The following is a 16,713-nucleotide window of genomic DNA, read 5'->3' on the forward strand; positions in this document are numbered from 1 at the left end:
GTAAAGACAGAGTTTGTACCTCTTTCAGCAACACTCTATTACCTAGATGAAGGCACAACAGTTTGTGTTAATGAAGGGGTCCACGGCAATATTTTTTTTTACAGCTAAATCCTTCACTGCTTTCCAGTTTAAGCCCAGCAGTGTTTACAGTAGATATAAACTGTATGAGGGTATCACAGCATCTGCAAGAAGCAGCCTGGCACAATGGATTGAGCACAGGCCTGGGAGTCAAACGTTCATGGGTTCTAATCCCAGTTCCTCCACTGGTCTGTGTGACCTTGAGCAAGTCACTTCACTTCTCTGGGCCTCAGTTACCTCTTCTGTAAAATGAGGATTGAGACTGTGAGCCCCACATGGAACAGGGATCGTGTACACTCGGATTTGCTTGTATCCATCCCAGTGCTTAGTACAGTGCCTGGCAAATAGTGTTTAACAAATACCATAATAATAATTATTATTATCTGCAGCTGAAGAACGTGTATAGAGGCACTCTATTTCATGGCATGGACTGCATGCTAACCCCATCCAAATCATCACAGAGCACAGGTTAAAGGGCACAGGGTGTTTTGGAGGATGTTGGTGGCTCGGCACAACCCACCCCTCTCTCCCCGCCCACTACTGAAAAAACAACTCAAGTAAATTTCCGCTGGATAGTGGGATACTACAAGTAGAAAGAGTGCCAGGTACTGCATAGTGCTACAGGACAACATGGGCCAACCTTTGTGGGAGGGTGGGAGAGGGCTATTGGCCCTGTACTGTCCTCTTCAGCCACAGTGAAACATGGACTCCATCCTCAAGGGTGCACACACAATTCTAGGGAGTCAAGGCAAGATGTATGGGGAAAAATCAGGCTAGAGCTAAGGGTATCTAAGAGGTATTCTTCTTAAAGAATGGATAAGTAGAAAATAAAGAAGTCCCTCCATTTTCTTTTTTGTTTTGTATTTTGGAGCTTTATCCTTTTGTTTTGTTTTACAAAGCTTTCTGCAAAAAAGAAGAAAAACTTCTCCAACAATTTCTAAAGTTAAATTGAGTGCCATATTAAAAAGTGGCTTGTGAAAAATATGCGATGCTGATAGTCTTACAGAGATTGTGATCCATAACCACAGACTCTAATCTCCTCACCAACATCCTGAAATGTTTACACCTGAAAAAGGGGATCAAGTGAAAGACTGAAGATTGTACAACCCGTCACCCCTACTGCACACACATATCAAGCATATGTCCTGTTCATGGTTGGATACAGTTTTCTACTTCCCCCCAAAATCCATAGTTTTATGAAACATAAGAATCCAAATTATGGGTCCATGCTTGAGGAAAGGCAGCAGTGGCACTGAAAAGCATCCCTGGCCTTCAAACAATCCAGCATATAGAAGCAAATGCCTGACCCAAATGGTGAGGGGCCATCAAGAATGGCCTACCTTATTTTCACAAAGATTGTTTATGGGTAGAAGATTGTTTCTCAATGACACTGACACCTTAATTCAATCTTACCCTCAGTCGTATGGCCTCCGAACATATACCTCTCAAGAAATTCCTGGGGATGCTATGCTGAACCTTCCAGGTCTACTCCAAAGTGGATCAGACCATCTATCTGAGTCCACCCTAATCTGAACCCTACACTAGGGATGGAACTCTTCATTCATTCATTCATTCATTCATTCATTCATTCAATCGTATTTATTGAGCGCTTGCTATGTGCAGAGCACTGTACTAAGCACTTGAAAAGTACAATTCAGCAACAAATAGAGACAACAATGGGCTCACAGTCTAGAAGATTGGCCTCCGGTGAAAAGGGGCAACACACTGATGTCTGTGAAATTACTCACCCTACAAGGGCATGCATTCCAGCAGAGCGAGAGGAGCCAACACAAAATTCAAATTATCTCCATTCACTACTCGCTTTTATGTAATAATATACATATATAGGGTATGTAATAACTTCTTATTTAATAAGAGGTTTTTTTAGAGAGCCACATAACACAATTCCCAACCCCAGTGCACTGGGAATGCAAGGCTGATTATGTAAACTATCAGAAGGAAAGGAGCCTATGATGTCCTGGATCTAACTTTATGAGAAAGATGTTGTGGAACATGTAAATTGAAGTGGGGCTCTAACTAGTGGCAGAGGTAGATAGTTGCTTGGCCTATTCACCCCTCCAGCACATGCCATCTGGCTTAACCAGCTGCTGTGAGTTCCAGGGAACTCAGACCGCGATATAGCCAGGACTGGAAACCTGCCACACCGGCAAAGAGAGGCACTAGGAGTGGTGGATGTGGGTGAAGCAGCAGTGTCAGTCACAATGCTTTGACAAGTTTTCCACCCCGAGTGAAGAGTTCAATTCCAATTTCTGGACAGTTAGGGAGAGGGATACTGGATGGCTGACTTACACCGAAATTGCTCCAAATCAGATCCCAGCTTCCCCATGACCCAGGTCTCATTTCTTTCCCTGGATCTCCAAAAAGTTCTCCTTTGGAGTCACTGGGAGCTCCACATATATGGAGGTGCCACACAAGAAGAGTGGAAGGGGAAGAGTGCCTGGCTCCCAATGGACAGCTCACCACTAATCCTGTACAATATTGCCAGCATCTGATCCACCACAGTGGGTGAACAGTAAGAGTTTTACTGGCCAGCAATCTGGAAGCTAGGCTAGCAAAGTTATCCCGGAGCCATTTTTCCCTGCCATTTGACCTCATTCTCTTCCCTTTCTGGCACTTTACACCTTCCACATTATTTAGTTATAACAAGCCTATTTCTGCCAAAGAGAAAGGGGTAAATTGCTTAACTTTGAAGGCACAATAATTCCTTCAGACCACTTAGTACACTAACTGCAGTGATTTTCTAAATGGACTCTCCTGGCCAACAAACTCCATTCCTCCCACTATCTACAATGGCTTCCTCCTTCAGGATAGAAGGTCACACTTCACCTAGAGGGAAGTATTCACAGGGTCGACCTGTGCTATTGCTGCTTTGTAAGCAACGGTCTTCAAAATTCCAAGCTGTCAAGCTGACCTCTTTTTTTTTTTTGAGGCAATAAACACATTTTAAGCAGAACTGAAATGCACATATACAACTACAACAATTTGCCAATGTGCCAACAACATACTGGTACCTGACATACTGTTGGGAGTCATGGATTAGTAACCATTCTGTTTTCTTGTATTCTCTGAATTCACCTGCAAAGGAAAAGAAAAAGACCCCAATGTTAAATGAATCTTGTGACCATTTTTATCTAGTGCCTCTGTTCTACAGTTCAGTCATGTACATAATTTCATTTGCTAGGGTATGTGCAATTTTCCCCCTTTGACAGAAGGAGAGATGGATTCACAAACTTCAAGTTGGAAAATAACTGAACTGTAAGAGCCAGGACCAAAATTCCGACTTCTGGATTCTCAGTCAAGGGCTTTTGAACTCTAGCTATGCTTCTGGATATTCAGTACGGTACTGGATGCTGCATTATTACTCTTTGCAAAAGGAGATTTGCCTAAAAAAGGAACTGCAGACCTAGATACTTGGAACTGCATCATTTTAGAAAATGATTTTTAGCACATTTATATTTGAATCAATTAACAATTCAAAAATCTAGTTTCTGCATTGCATACCTCTCAATATCCTACCAGTGAAGTTTATTTGTAGATTATCTTTTCTTCATGATTTTGGTGTTTCAGAGAGGTTTATAAAAGATGAAACACTGAATGTGTATGGCATTGGTTTGTCCTAAGACTGCATATGGAAAGTTCCCTAATGCAAGGCCAAAAAAATTTGAATGAATCACTCAGAAGCACTACTTTGTCAAACATAATATTCCTGAATAATAAGACATTAAATGGGCAGAGTATCATTGTATCTCAGTTTGAATCCCTTTTTACTTAAAGATACGGATTTTCTAGATTTTCCTTTAGATTTAGAGGGCATCACCCAGTGGCTTTTATCCATGTTCTCCTAAAAGAACTAGTTAAGCCTTTAAGTCAATAAAGTCAAGAGAGTAAAGGATAGGAATTTAAGGTTCAACATAATATTTTCAGTGAAATTCTCAAAGAAAAATGACACATACTTTCTTCTTTTGAATTAAACTGACAGGATTTGGATTAGCAATTTTAGAGACAGTTTCAATTCTATTTTCATCTTCCTTTGATTTGGAGGTCCAGATCAACAGGTCCAGTTCCTGTGCCACCATGGGGCCTGCAATAAGGAGGGAGTACGATTGAATCTCCATTTTACAGATCCCCCTACATACTTTCCCAAGTACTTAGTACGGTAGTCTGAACACAGTAGGAGCTCAATAAATGTTAATGATGAATTGGATGGGAGGGCCAAAAATGGATCTGTATATTGCTTGTTTTGTAGGCTCTGCCATTTAGCAAGTATTTTCATGTTAAAAATGATTACTCACATTAAAGTTGTCACTCCTTGAATTTTTCCTCTTCTTTCTCCCCCAGTCACTATATTTGACCCAAAGGGGCATGGCAGAGAGAGATGACATAGATGAAGCCAGATACAGGGTGAGAAGAGATTATAAGAGGAGGCCCAAGTAGCTTTTGCCAGGACACAAATGACTTCGTGGGCCCCAATTAGGTGAAGACTTGGAGGATCTTGGAAGTAGCTCTCTCCCTTAAGGACTGTTATTACTTCCAGCAAAGTGCCTCCTATTACTACAGACAAATGAAAGTCAGAAGCTGTCAGTGATTTTGAAAATGACAGCAATAGCCTGGGGCCAGCCTCAAAAAACAGAGTTGTCAGCCTGCTGTTGGCAACATCATTTTGGGCTCCCAGACATAGGCCTCTGGAATGCACCAGACTACACGCATCCCAATCAGTCCACAGTCTCTCAATCCCCGAAAGAAGTCCAGTTCATGGGCAATAAAACAGCAGGCTCCTCTCGCCCAGCATCTGATCATTAGAGAGCTGGTTTCTGGATCTCTTCTGCACATGGTCTTCTCAGATTGTGAGGTCACATGGCTGAATCGAGCGGATGGGTGATACACAGAATTTGAAAGGCAGAGGAAAAGACTCTTTGGAGATGGATGACAGTGATTCATTCATTCATTCAATAGTATTTATTGAGCGCTTAGTACGTGCAGAGTATTCAATAGTATTTATTGAGCGCTTACTATGTGCAGAGCACTGTACTAAGCGCTTGGGATGAACAAGTCGGCAACAGATAGAGACAGTCCCTGCCGTTTGACGGGCTTACAGTCTAATCGGGGGAGATGGACAGAAAAGAACAATGGCAATAAATAGAGTCGGGGGGAAGAACATCTCGTAAAAACAATGGCAACTAAATAGAATCAAGGCGATGTACAATTCATTAACAAAATAAATAGGGTAATGAAAATATATACAGTTGGGCGGACGAGTACAGTGCTGTGGGGATGGGAAGGGAGAGGGGGAGGAGCAGAGGGAAAAGGGGAAAAAGGGGGTTTAGCTGCGGAGAGGTAAGGGGGGGTGGCAGAGGGAGAAGAGGAGCTCAGTCTGGGAAGGCCTCTTGGAGGAGGTGAGTTTTAAGTAGGGTTTTGAAGAGGGGAAGAGAATCAGTTTGGCGGAGGTGAGGAGGGAGGGCGTTCCAGGACCGCGGGAGGACGTGGCCCAGGGGTCGACGGCGGGATAGGCGAGACCAGGGCACGGTGAGGAGGTGGGTGGCAGAGGAGTGGAGCGTGCGGGGTGGGCGGTAGAAAGAGAGAAGGGAGGAGAGGTAGGAAGGGGCAAGGTGATGGAGAGCCTTGAAGCCTAGAGTGAGGAGTTTTTGTTTGGAGCGGAGGTTGATAGGCAACCACTGGAGTTGTTTAAGAAGGGGAGTGACACGCCCAGATCGTTTCTGCAGGAAGATGAGCCGGGCAGCGGATTGAAGAATAGACTGGAGCGGGGCGAGAGAGGAGGAAGGGAGGTCAGAGAGGAGGCTGACACGGTAGTCTAGCCGGGATATAACGAGAGCCTGTAACAGTAAGGTAGCCGTTTGGGTGGAGAGGAAAGGGCGGATCTTGGCGATATTGTAGATGTGAAACCGGCAGGTCTTGGTAACGGTACTAAGAACCGAGTACAGTACTAAGTGCTTGCAATGTACAAATCGGTAACAGATAGAGACAGTCCCTGCTCTCTGACGGGCTTACAGTCTAATCGGGGGAGACACACAAGAACAATAGCACAATCTCCCCCTATTTAGCTAGTAAGGTCCTTGAAGGCAAAGAATGGTGTCTACTTAAGCTACAGTATTCTCCCGGGTACTTAGTACAGTGCTCTGCACTCTGTAGGTACTCAAAAATACCATTGATTGACACCAGCAACTCTGTCTCCAAGAAAATTTAATAGCTGTTTCCCTTCTAAACACAAAGTCACGGCATTGTTTGAACTACTAGACTAAATTGGGAATTACTCAACTGAAGTGTACTTTATACAAAGCACTCACAAGTTAATATCTTCCATTGCATTAACTCCATCCCACTGATGCATTTTATGTAGGGTCATTTATTAGGCACATTCATCATGAAAAAAGACATAATGATTTCCCACTCCGACTTAATTCTTTTCAGCTTTTACAGAATAATTCCTTTGACATTCCTCTCCATACAAACATCTCATCACAAACACTGCGTGTTGACTATATCAACCCAATGTAGTCTTCAGCATTTAGAGAACCAAAGGGCTACAGTTCAAGATTAATGAATCATTCATTTCACCCAGTGTGCCCCCCTCAAAGCCGAACACATTAAGCAGACACTGCTGCTAATCAAAGGAATTTCTCCCCTTAAGTGCTGAGGTTTTAAGGTTTTCATCTCCAGCACTTTATATTTTTATACAATACACTGGAAATGAGGCTCTTTAGAATGCCAATACTAACATTCAACTGACGGAAAGCAGGCAGTAAGTAAACTTCCAAGAAAAGGGAAATATTTTGAGGGATACACTGCAGTCTAATCTTCCACGGAGACATGAATCAGCAAGCCACCTTCTCTAGTTTGGGATTGCATTCTCATTTGTGAGGTTGGAGGGTGGGATATGGGGAGGCAGAGTAATGGGGGTCCCTTTCCTGACCTCTCCTTTGCCTTGGCTCCCCTCCACCACCCCATGGCTTTGGGGATGCCCTTGGAGTCCTGGGCAGTGTGAATTTCCTGAGACTCATGGGGCAGGCAAGAGGACAAGAAACGGCAGTGGCATGACAAGATTAAAAAATACAGTGCAAGATGGGATTGCGTTTCAACGCGGCATGAGGTGCAGGGGGAGCCACAGTGATTGGGAGTTTAAAGGATTAGAGGAAGATGGACATGGGGATGAAGATCATAACAATAATAATAATAATTATAGTACTTGTTAAGTGCTTACTATGTGCCAAGCACTGCTCTAAGTGCTGGGGTAGATACAAACTAATCAGGTTGTCCCACATGGGGCTCAGAGTCTTAATCCCTATTTTACAGATGAGGTAACTGAGGCACAGAGAAGTTAAATGAGGACAGTAAAGATGGCAGATTCAGGTTGACTTTTTTATGGCATTTCTTAAGCGCTTACTATGTGTCGGACACTGTTTCTAAGTGCTGGAGTAGATACACGTTAATAAGGTCAGATAGTCCCTGTCCCACTTGGGGCTCACAGTCTAAGTAGGAGGGATAATGGGTATTTAATTCCCATTTTCTCCTCTCTGGGTCACACCTGGAGAGTTTCCGGTACTCCACCAGTCTCAACTATAGGAAGGAGAGTCAAGCAGAGTCATATCCATTCCATTCCTACTTGGGCAGTGGCTAGCGAGTGGAAGGCATTCTGCTGTAAGTCAAAACTCACCCGTGCTGGGCAGCAGAAAGAGTCGAGGGAGGAGATTCAATTCTACTGCGTGGAAGGAGGCAATGGTAAGCCACTTCTATATTTTTACCAAGAAAACTCTACGGATACACTACCCGAACGAGTGCAGATGCGGGTGGGGTGTTCTGGGAGAGATGTGTCCATGGCGTCGCTGTGGACCGGACACGACTCGATAGCATAAGACAACGACGACAATCCCCATTTTGCAGTTGAATAAACTGAGGTACAGAGAAGTGAAGTGACTTGCCCAAGGTCTCACAGAAAGGAAATGACATGACAATTGGCAGAGTCAGAATTAGATCCCAAGTCCTCTGACTCCCAGGCTCATGCTCTTTCCACTAGGCCATGTTGCTTCCATTCAGTGTGCCTGCAACAGCAAACAGGACACCCAGCTGCAACTGAAGTCTTTAGACTTCCCTGTCTTACTGGGGAAACCGTCAGGACTGAATATCTGAACATAGAGCGAACGGGACGTTCCATTTCAAAAGACCTTTTACATCAGAGAAGCGGCATGGTCTAGTGGCAAGAGCACGGGCTTGGGAGCCGGGGTCGTGGGTTCTAATCCTGACTCCGTCACTTGTCTGCTGTGTGACCTTGGGCAAATCACTTAAGTTCTCTGTGCATCAGCTTATCTGTAAAATGGGGATTGAGAAGACTATGAGCCCCACGTGGGACAACCTGATTACCTGTATCTACCCCAGAGCTTAGAACAGTGCTTGGCACATAGTAAGTGCTTAACAAATAATATAATTATTATTGTTATCAGAATTGAGTTTCAAATCTGTCTTGATCTATTCAGTAGATCCCTCAGTTCCCAAGCCCTTGTGCCCCGCTTGGCTCCCTGCCTCTACTCCTCAGATCATTTCTCGCTATGTACAAGCTCCCTAGTGTCCTCTGCATTCAGTATGGACCCTTTCCACTTACTAGATCTAGTCACAGCTTCCATGCTGCACACTGCGATAGCTGCCAAACTGTGATCCTGGCCCCACTGCTCCCTTCCCACCCAGCTCCCCTGCTTCCTGAACCTGATGCCACCACAGAGTGAGCATTGCCAGCGGCGTGACTGGAGGCACTGCTGCTAGTGATCAATCAGAAGTATTTATCGAGCACTTACTATGTGCCAAGCGCTTGGAAGAATATAACTGAGTTGGCAGATACGTTCCCACCCCTGGATTGCACCTCTTTAGCATGGTCCAGTTCAGCAAGCCCGGCCTCTCAGCCAGTGTCCACCCAGGTTCCTATTGCTGCTCCCTGACCCCTGCCCTGAACCCCAGTTTCCAGGGTGATGGTGGCCCGCTCATTCTTCCCTCCTCCCTTTCACCACCAGCACTGGGGTGCTAGGGACAGGAGCTGGAGAGGAATTTCAGGGAGGAGCCCACGAGACAGAGGGGAGGAGAGGAGGGTCCTCGGGGCTGAGCCGGCGGGGATGGGCGGCCCAGCACTGTGCTCCCACTGGGCCGTAGGGAGGGAAAGTTGAGAGGGGCAAGGGAAGCGGAGATGATGATGGTATTTTTAAAGTGCTTATTATGTGCCAGGCACTACTATATGCCAGGCACTGTTCTAAGCACTGGGGTAGATACAGACTTATTAGGTTGGACAAAGTCCATGTCCCACATGGGGCACATAGCATTAATCCCCATTTTACAGATGAGCAAACTGAAGCACAGAGAAGTGAAGTGACTTGCCCAAGGTCACACAGCGGACAAGTGGCAGAGCCTAGATTAGAACCCATGTCCTTCTGACTTCCAGGCCCGTACTCTATCCACTAGGCCATGCTGCTTCTCACGAGAGGTAAGGGAAGTGGAGAAGGGCAGAGGAAGAGAGGCAAGGGTGCTCTTCTGACCCCTCTCAGAAAGCTGTCCCAGTCTGTGACATTATCATGTTCTGAGTATCCATTGTAACATGTGACATAATGGGTACATAGCAGGAAATTTTCTTTACTTTCATTCCTTCTTAACTCATTAATCGGCTGAACACTGCCTCCAACATACTGGGCTCAACGGACTGCCCTGTTTATTGTCACGGGCAAATATGTCTGTTTACTATTGTACTGCACTCTCCCAAGTGCTTAGTACAGTGCTCAGCACACAGTAAGTGCTCACAAAACACCACTGACTGACCAGTCCAGTAGCAGGACTAGGAACTGGACAGTGAGGTGGAGGCCAGGAGAGAGATTAAAAAGCCCCAAATGCTCTGCCAGGTGTCCTGCTATCAGGGTTCCTGAAGAAAGCTCAAAGATAAATCAAGAACTATAGTACATAATTACCATAACTCTGTTGGAATTTCCCTACTCAACAACAAATTATATCGGGTAGGCATTCAGCAGATTTTTTATCTACAGAAAAAGTTTACTGAAAAATTATCTTAAAAAAATATATTCATCATGGGTTACACGCCCCCCCCCCGAGCACTCATTTCACCTTTCGGCAGCCTACTTGTTGACCGACTGACTAAATATTTAAAATCAAACCACTGTTTCTTCCAAATAGCTGTTTATCAAGCACATGCATTTGGTTGCTTTGGTTTTTCTCAAAGTAGTCCTGCTTAGGTTCCCACTGGCATGTTGAGAGCCCTGGGGCTTTGGGTGTTGTTCATCTAAACACAGGGCAAAAAGCCATCTGACTGGAACTGCACATTTTATAGAGGCTGTGTGGGCAAGGCTTGTAGGTAGAGAATGGAAAGTCTGCTAATGAACGAGCTCATCATTTGGGCTTTTTGCAGAGTACGATGCCATCCTGTTAGGAATTACACTTAAAGAGGGTAAATTGCTTGCTGGCTGAAAACTAATCAAATGCAGAAGAGGAAAAAGAGAAAAATGCAGAAGAGGGAACATGTAAGAAAATCGGTGCGGTTCTCCAAATCCTCCACCTAGCTTCAAACTCCCTCCCCCCTCCATATAATGCCAGACCACCAGTGTCTCCACCTTCAAAGTATCATTAAAAAGTCACTACTTCTTCAAGAGGCCTTCCCCGAATATGCCCTCCTTTTGTGTCGTCAGTGTACCTGGATCTGTGGCCTTTGGCCATTGGATAATTCACCCGACCCCCCGACCCCCCCAACCCCACTGAAGTTATGTACGTATCTTTAAATTAAATTATATTATTAATGTTTGTCTCCCCCTCTAGACTGTAAGCTCATTACAGGCAGGGGACCTGTCAATTCTGTTGTATTATACTCTTCCAGGCATTTAGTACAGTGCTCTGCACATAGTAAGTGCTCAATAAATACCATTGATTTAGGTGAAAAGGAGGAAGATGCTAAATAACCATCTGTTAAAGGGAGGGGAGAGACAACTATGGAAAGGCTGCCTCTCCAAGAGATGAACCAAGATTTAGGTCACCAAAGGGAATAAGTTAGGAAAGAGACCACTGTTGAATGACAGGACTATAATTTTAATTTCAGAATTTAAGCAATTATGCAAAATCTTTTGCTTTTGGTGAGGATTATGACATCAGGGTATTTGGATGGAGTCTGTCTAATTCACCACTGCTTGGTGTCTGCTTTCTGCAAAATAATTGAATTTCCAATCAAATCCCAGACATTCATGTAGGTTCAGTTTTCTCTTTGGGACACATGTGTAAAAGAGCCTGGGCTTGGGAGTCAGAGGTCATGGCTTTGAATCCCGGCTCCGCCACTTGTCAGCTGTGTGACTTCACTTCACTTCTCGGTGCCTCAGTTACCTCATCTGTAAAATGGGGATTAACTGTGAGCCTCATGTGGGACAACCTGATTACCCTGTATCTACTCCAGCGCTTAGAACAGTGCTCTGCACATAGTAAGCGCTTAACAAGTACCAACATTATTATTATTATTTTCTTCATATTAGCATATCTGTGCCCCAAACACTTGGACATTATCTGCCATGTGTAATTTGGGCCTACGCTGAATACACAATAACGTTTTTTAGTGGAATAACAGCACAGGGAGGGAAAACTGGAGGGAGAAACCGGCCCAAGGAAACTGTTGAAAACCACCGCAATGAACAACGCAAAATCCCTGCTACATTTATGCTCCATTACTCTCTTCAGTGGCCAAACAAAAACTCCTCACTCTAGGCTTCGAGGCTCTCCATCACCTTGCCCCTTCCTACCTCTCCTCCCTTCTCTCTTTCTACCACCCATCCCGCACGCTCCGCTCCTCTGCCGCCCACCTCCTCACCGTCCCTCGGTCTCGCCTATCCCGCCGTCGACCCCCGGGCCACGTCCTCCCGCGGTCCTGGAACACCCTCCTTCCTCACCTCCGCCAAACTGATTCTCTTCCCCTCTTCAAAACCCTACTTAAAACTCACCTCCTCCAAGAGGCCTTCCCAGACTGAGCTCCTCTTCTCCCTCTACTCCCTCTGCCACCCCCCCCTTTACCTCTCCACAGCTAAACCCTCTTTTCCCCCTTTCCCCTCTTCTCCTCCACCTCTCCCTTCCCATCCCCACAGCACTGTACTCGTCCGCTCAACTGTATATATTTCCATTACCCTATTTATTTTGTTAATGAATTGTACATCACCTCGATTCTATTTAGTTGCCATTGTTTTTACGAGATGTTCTTCCCCTCGACTCTATTTATTGCCATCGTTCTCGTCTGTCCGTCTCCCCCGATTAGACTGTAAGCCCGTCAAACGGCAGGGACTGTCTCTATCTGTTGCCGACTTGTTCATCCCAAGCGCTTAGTACAGTGCTCTGCACATAGTAATAGCTCAATAAATACTATTGAATGAATGAATGAATGGTCTGACGAGCATATCAGAACAGCTCTTGGAAACAACAGTCTCTGCTTAGGTTTCTAACTAGAATACAGATAGACTGTTTTGCAGCTTAATGGACATACCAGAAGGAGAAGTCTACTCTTCCAGAAAGCGTACACCACAAAAAGCGCACACCACAAAAAGCACACACCACAAAAAGCGCACACATTACCGAGGAACACCTTAATTCTGACTCTGCTGACATCTTGTGGAACGTGGTGGTAATTTTCCCCCCTCTCAGATACAGTAAAAAAAGGACCAAAACCCCATTCATGGCATCTGGGGAATTAAGCAACTTCCAAAGAAGAGGATATTATTGCAGAATAACCAGATGCCTGAACATAATTGTGGTTTAGGTGACTCACAGAGAAAGTGAGCCATGTTTCTTGGAAAAAACAAATGATCATTTGAAACTGAAGCATTTTTCACTCGGATAATTTATTTCCAGTTGCAGAATTGATTCAGTCATTCAATAGGATTTATTGAGTGCTTACTATGTGCAGAGCACTGTACTAAGCACTTGGAATGTGCAGTTCGGCAACAGATAGAAACAATCCCTTCCCGATGACGGGCTTACAGTCTAAGCGGGGGAGACAGACGGACAAAAACAAGACAACATAATCACGATAAATAGAATCAAGGGGATGTACACCTCATTAACAAAATACATAGGGTAATAAAAATATATAAAAATGAGCACAGTGTTGAGGGGAAGGGAGAGGGGGAAGAGCAGAGGGAAAGGGGGCTTAGCTGAGGGGAGGTGAGGGGGGGAAGGGGAGGAAGCAGAGGGAGCAGAGGGAAAAGGGGAAGCTCAGTCTGGGAAGGCCTCTTGGAGGAGGTGAGCTCTCAGTAGGGCTTTGAAGGGGGGAAGAGAGTTAGTTTGGCGGAAGCGCTTCACCAATACTATAATAATATAACATCACATGTGGGCCGGGGGTCCCGCTGCCCCCATTTCTTCCCTGTGCCCACCCCACCAGGAGACGGGGCAGGCAAGCTCCACCATGAGCATCCTCTCCTCACCTCGATTAGACTGTGAGCCTGTCGTTGGGCAGCGATGGTATCTCTCTGTGGCCGAATTGTCCATTCCAAGAAAATATATACAAGTGAGCACAAGGCTGAGGGGAAGGGAGAGGGGGAGGAACAGAGGGAAAGGGGGCTTAGCTGAGGGGAGGTGAAGCTGAGGGAAGGGGGAGGCAGCAGAGGGCAGAGGGGGAGCAGAGAGGGAGCAGAAGGAAAAGGGGAAGCTCAGTCTGGGAAGGCCTCTTGGAGGAGGTGAGATCTCAGTAGGGCCTTGAATGTCTTTTGATGATCTTTTTCCAAGTGAGGTCTCCTGACAAAAGTAATCTCTGCTTTTAAAAATAATGTTGATGATTGATGCTGTTGGAGGTTTATTGAGCTTCTTGTGGGTAAGGGATTACGTCTACCAAGTCTATTGCATTACACTTTCCCAAGCTGAGTACAGTGCTCTGTACAAAGTTAAGTGATAAATAAATACCAGATTTGACTGAGAATAAACAAGTGTCAGTCCTGATACTTCAGGACCAAGAATGTACATGAAGAAATTGATTACTGTGATATTAATTTGCATCGAGCCCCTCACAATCTCTTGTCCCTGCCAGTCTTGTAACCGCTGGGGCAAGAAGTACAATAAGTGAGTAGGTGGACAATAGTGAATCATATTCAAAGTGCCCATATAGGTTTTTTGGTTTGATTTTGTTTTTAACTACAGCAGCCTTCTATTCACCATTTACATCCACTCCCTTGGAGAATTAATTCAATCCCACAGCTTCACCTACTCTCTCTAAGCAAATGATCCCCAAATCTCTCTCTCCAGCCTCATTTTTCCTCCTGCTTTCAGGATCTCTCTGCTTGGAATTTCTGCAGACAACTCAAAATTAACAGGTCTAAAGCAGAACTCCTCATCTTCTCACCCAAACCCTGAAATCCACAAGTCTTTCCCTAGAGAAGCAGCATGGCTCAGTGGAAAGAGCCTGGGCTTGGGAGTCAGAGGTCATGGGTTCGAATCCCGGCTCTGCCACTTGTCAGCTGTGTGACTGTGGGTAAGTCACTTAATTTCTCTGTGCCTCAGTTACCTCATCTGTAAAATGGGGATTAACTGTGAGCCTCACGTAGGACGACCTGATTACCCTGTATCTACCCCAGCGCTTAGAACAGTGCTCTGCACATAGTAACATGCTTAACAAATACCAACATTATTATTATTTCCTACCACTGTTCACAATACCACTATCCTTCCTGTATCCCAAGCCTGTAACCTTGGTATTATCCTCAACTCTCCCATTCAATCCGTCACCAAATCATGCTGGCTCTACTCTAAAACCTGCCCTTTCTTCTCCAAACTGCTACTGTACTGATCCAAGCACTTATCCCACCCCACCCTGACTACTGCATCAGTCTCCTTGCCGACCCCCTGGCATCCTCTCTCTCCTCTCTCCTGTCCTTACTTCACTCTGCTGCTCGGATCGCTTCTTTGAAAAATCTTTTAGGTTATGTCTCCTCACTCCTCAAGAACTTCAGGGGTTTCCCAGTCACCTCCACATCAAACAAAAACTACTTACCATTGGCTTTAAAGCACTCAACCAGCTCTCCCTTGCCTACCTTACCGCTGATTTCCTACTACAACCCCGACAGCATATTTCACTCCTCTAACAACAATCTATATGCTTTATCTCAATCTCATCTATCTCACTGCAAACCCATTGCCCTTATCCTCCCTCTGGCCAGGGATTCCCTCCCTCTTCATACACAACAGGCCAACGATCTCCCCTCCTTCAAGAACTTCTCATCTCCAATAGGCCTTTCTCAATTAAGCCCTCATTTCCACTACTTGAATTCTTTCTTTCTCCTTTCTTATGCACTTGGATCTGTACCCTTTAAGCACTTGATAGTCACTCCTCCCTCAGTTCCACAGCATTTATGTATATATACATAATTTAATGTTTTCCCCTCTAGACAGTAAGCTCCTTAAGGTCAGGGAATGTGGTTAACAACTCCATTGTAGTGTGCTTTTTTTAAAAAAAAAATAATAGCACTCATCAAGCGTTTACTATGTATCATGCTCTGTCCTAAGTGTTGGAGTAGATACAACTTAATAATGTTGGTATTTGTTAAGCGCTTATTACATACCGAGCACTGTTCTAAGCTCTGGGGTAGATACAGGGTAATCAGGTTGTCCCTCGTGAGGCTCAGAGTTAATCCCCATTTTACAGATGAAGTAACTGAGGCACAGAGAAGTGAAGTGACTTGCCCACGGTCACACAGCTGACAAGTGGCAGAGCCGGGAGTCGAACCCATGACCTCTGACTCCGAAGCCCAGGCTCTTTCCACTGAGCCACGCTACAACTTAATCAGGTCGGGCACAGTCCCTGTCCCAAATGAGGCTCACATCTAAATAGAAGGGAGAACACATTAACTGTTGATTAGCTTGTATCTATCCTAGCACTTACAGTAAGTCCTTGACAAGTACAATTTAAAAAAACCCATAAAAAAATCAGGTATTGAATCCCCTTTTTAAAGTTGAGGAAACTGAGGCATAGAAGTTAAATGACTTGCCCAGGGTTACATAGCAGGTAGAGCCAGGATTTGAAACCAGGTCCTCTGGCTCCTGGGCCCATGCTTTATTCATTAGGCCACACTGCTTCCCAATACTCCTAACACAGCTATAACATTCCAACCCATTAAACAGGTATTTTGGTGCTGCTGCAATTTTGGTTGCCCACATTATGCAGCTGTTTCTCATGATTCTTGCTGGGCCTGTCCACCTCCCATTATGCTCCCAGTGGCTCTTTAGCCACATCCCTCCATCACTGATGGCACAACCCAGCAGGCATTCCCATATATACAAAGTCATGACTAACATCCAGATCTCCTGATTCCCAGAGCCTTGTTCTTTACCCATACATACAAACCCACCTTTCCTGCCCCAAGAAAAAAGGCCAACAGTTTTAGTTGTTGTTAACTACCTTTGGGTCTACGCATGCCAATTAGACATATAATTCCGCCCCCAAAGTATACTGTAATTCAGTTATTTATTTGTCTTAATTATTCAGATAATTGCATTTGAGGACTTTTGTTTGGGATGTGAGGAAATCTCTCTCTACCTGTTTTCCTAGACCTTAAGAAATGATGCAGTATCACCTTAACTGAGCAGGTTGACATGAAGATTAAT

The 16,713-nt window shown here is 44.9% G+C and overlaps 1 protein-coding gene across 14 annotated transcripts in view; it reads right to left on the reverse strand.

Moving 5' to 3' along the window:
* Positions 1 to 16,713, reverse strand: part of THRB (thyroid hormone receptor beta) — a 303,177-nt gene that overhangs the window by 87,988 nt on the left and 198,476 nt on the right. For all 14 annotated transcript variants that reach the window (XM_039912994.1, XM_039912991.1, XM_039912988.1 and 11 more), the window contains one exon: positions 3,111 to 3,174. Coding sequence is in view for 4 of the 14 variants with exons in the window: in XM_029070507.2 (XP_028926340.1) it covers positions 3,111 to 3,132 (22 nt within the window). In the remaining 10 variants the exon portion in view is untranslated. The remainder of the gene's footprint in view (positions 1 to 3,110; positions 3,175 to 16,713) is intronic.

The sequence above is a fragment of the Ornithorhynchus anatinus genome, chromosome 8, assembly GCF_004115215.2.
Source record: "Ornithorhynchus anatinus isolate Pmale09 chromosome 8, mOrnAna1.pri.v4, whole genome shotgun sequence".
NCBI lineage: Eukaryota > Metazoa > Chordata > Mammalia > Monotremata > Ornithorhynchidae > Ornithorhynchus > Ornithorhynchus anatinus.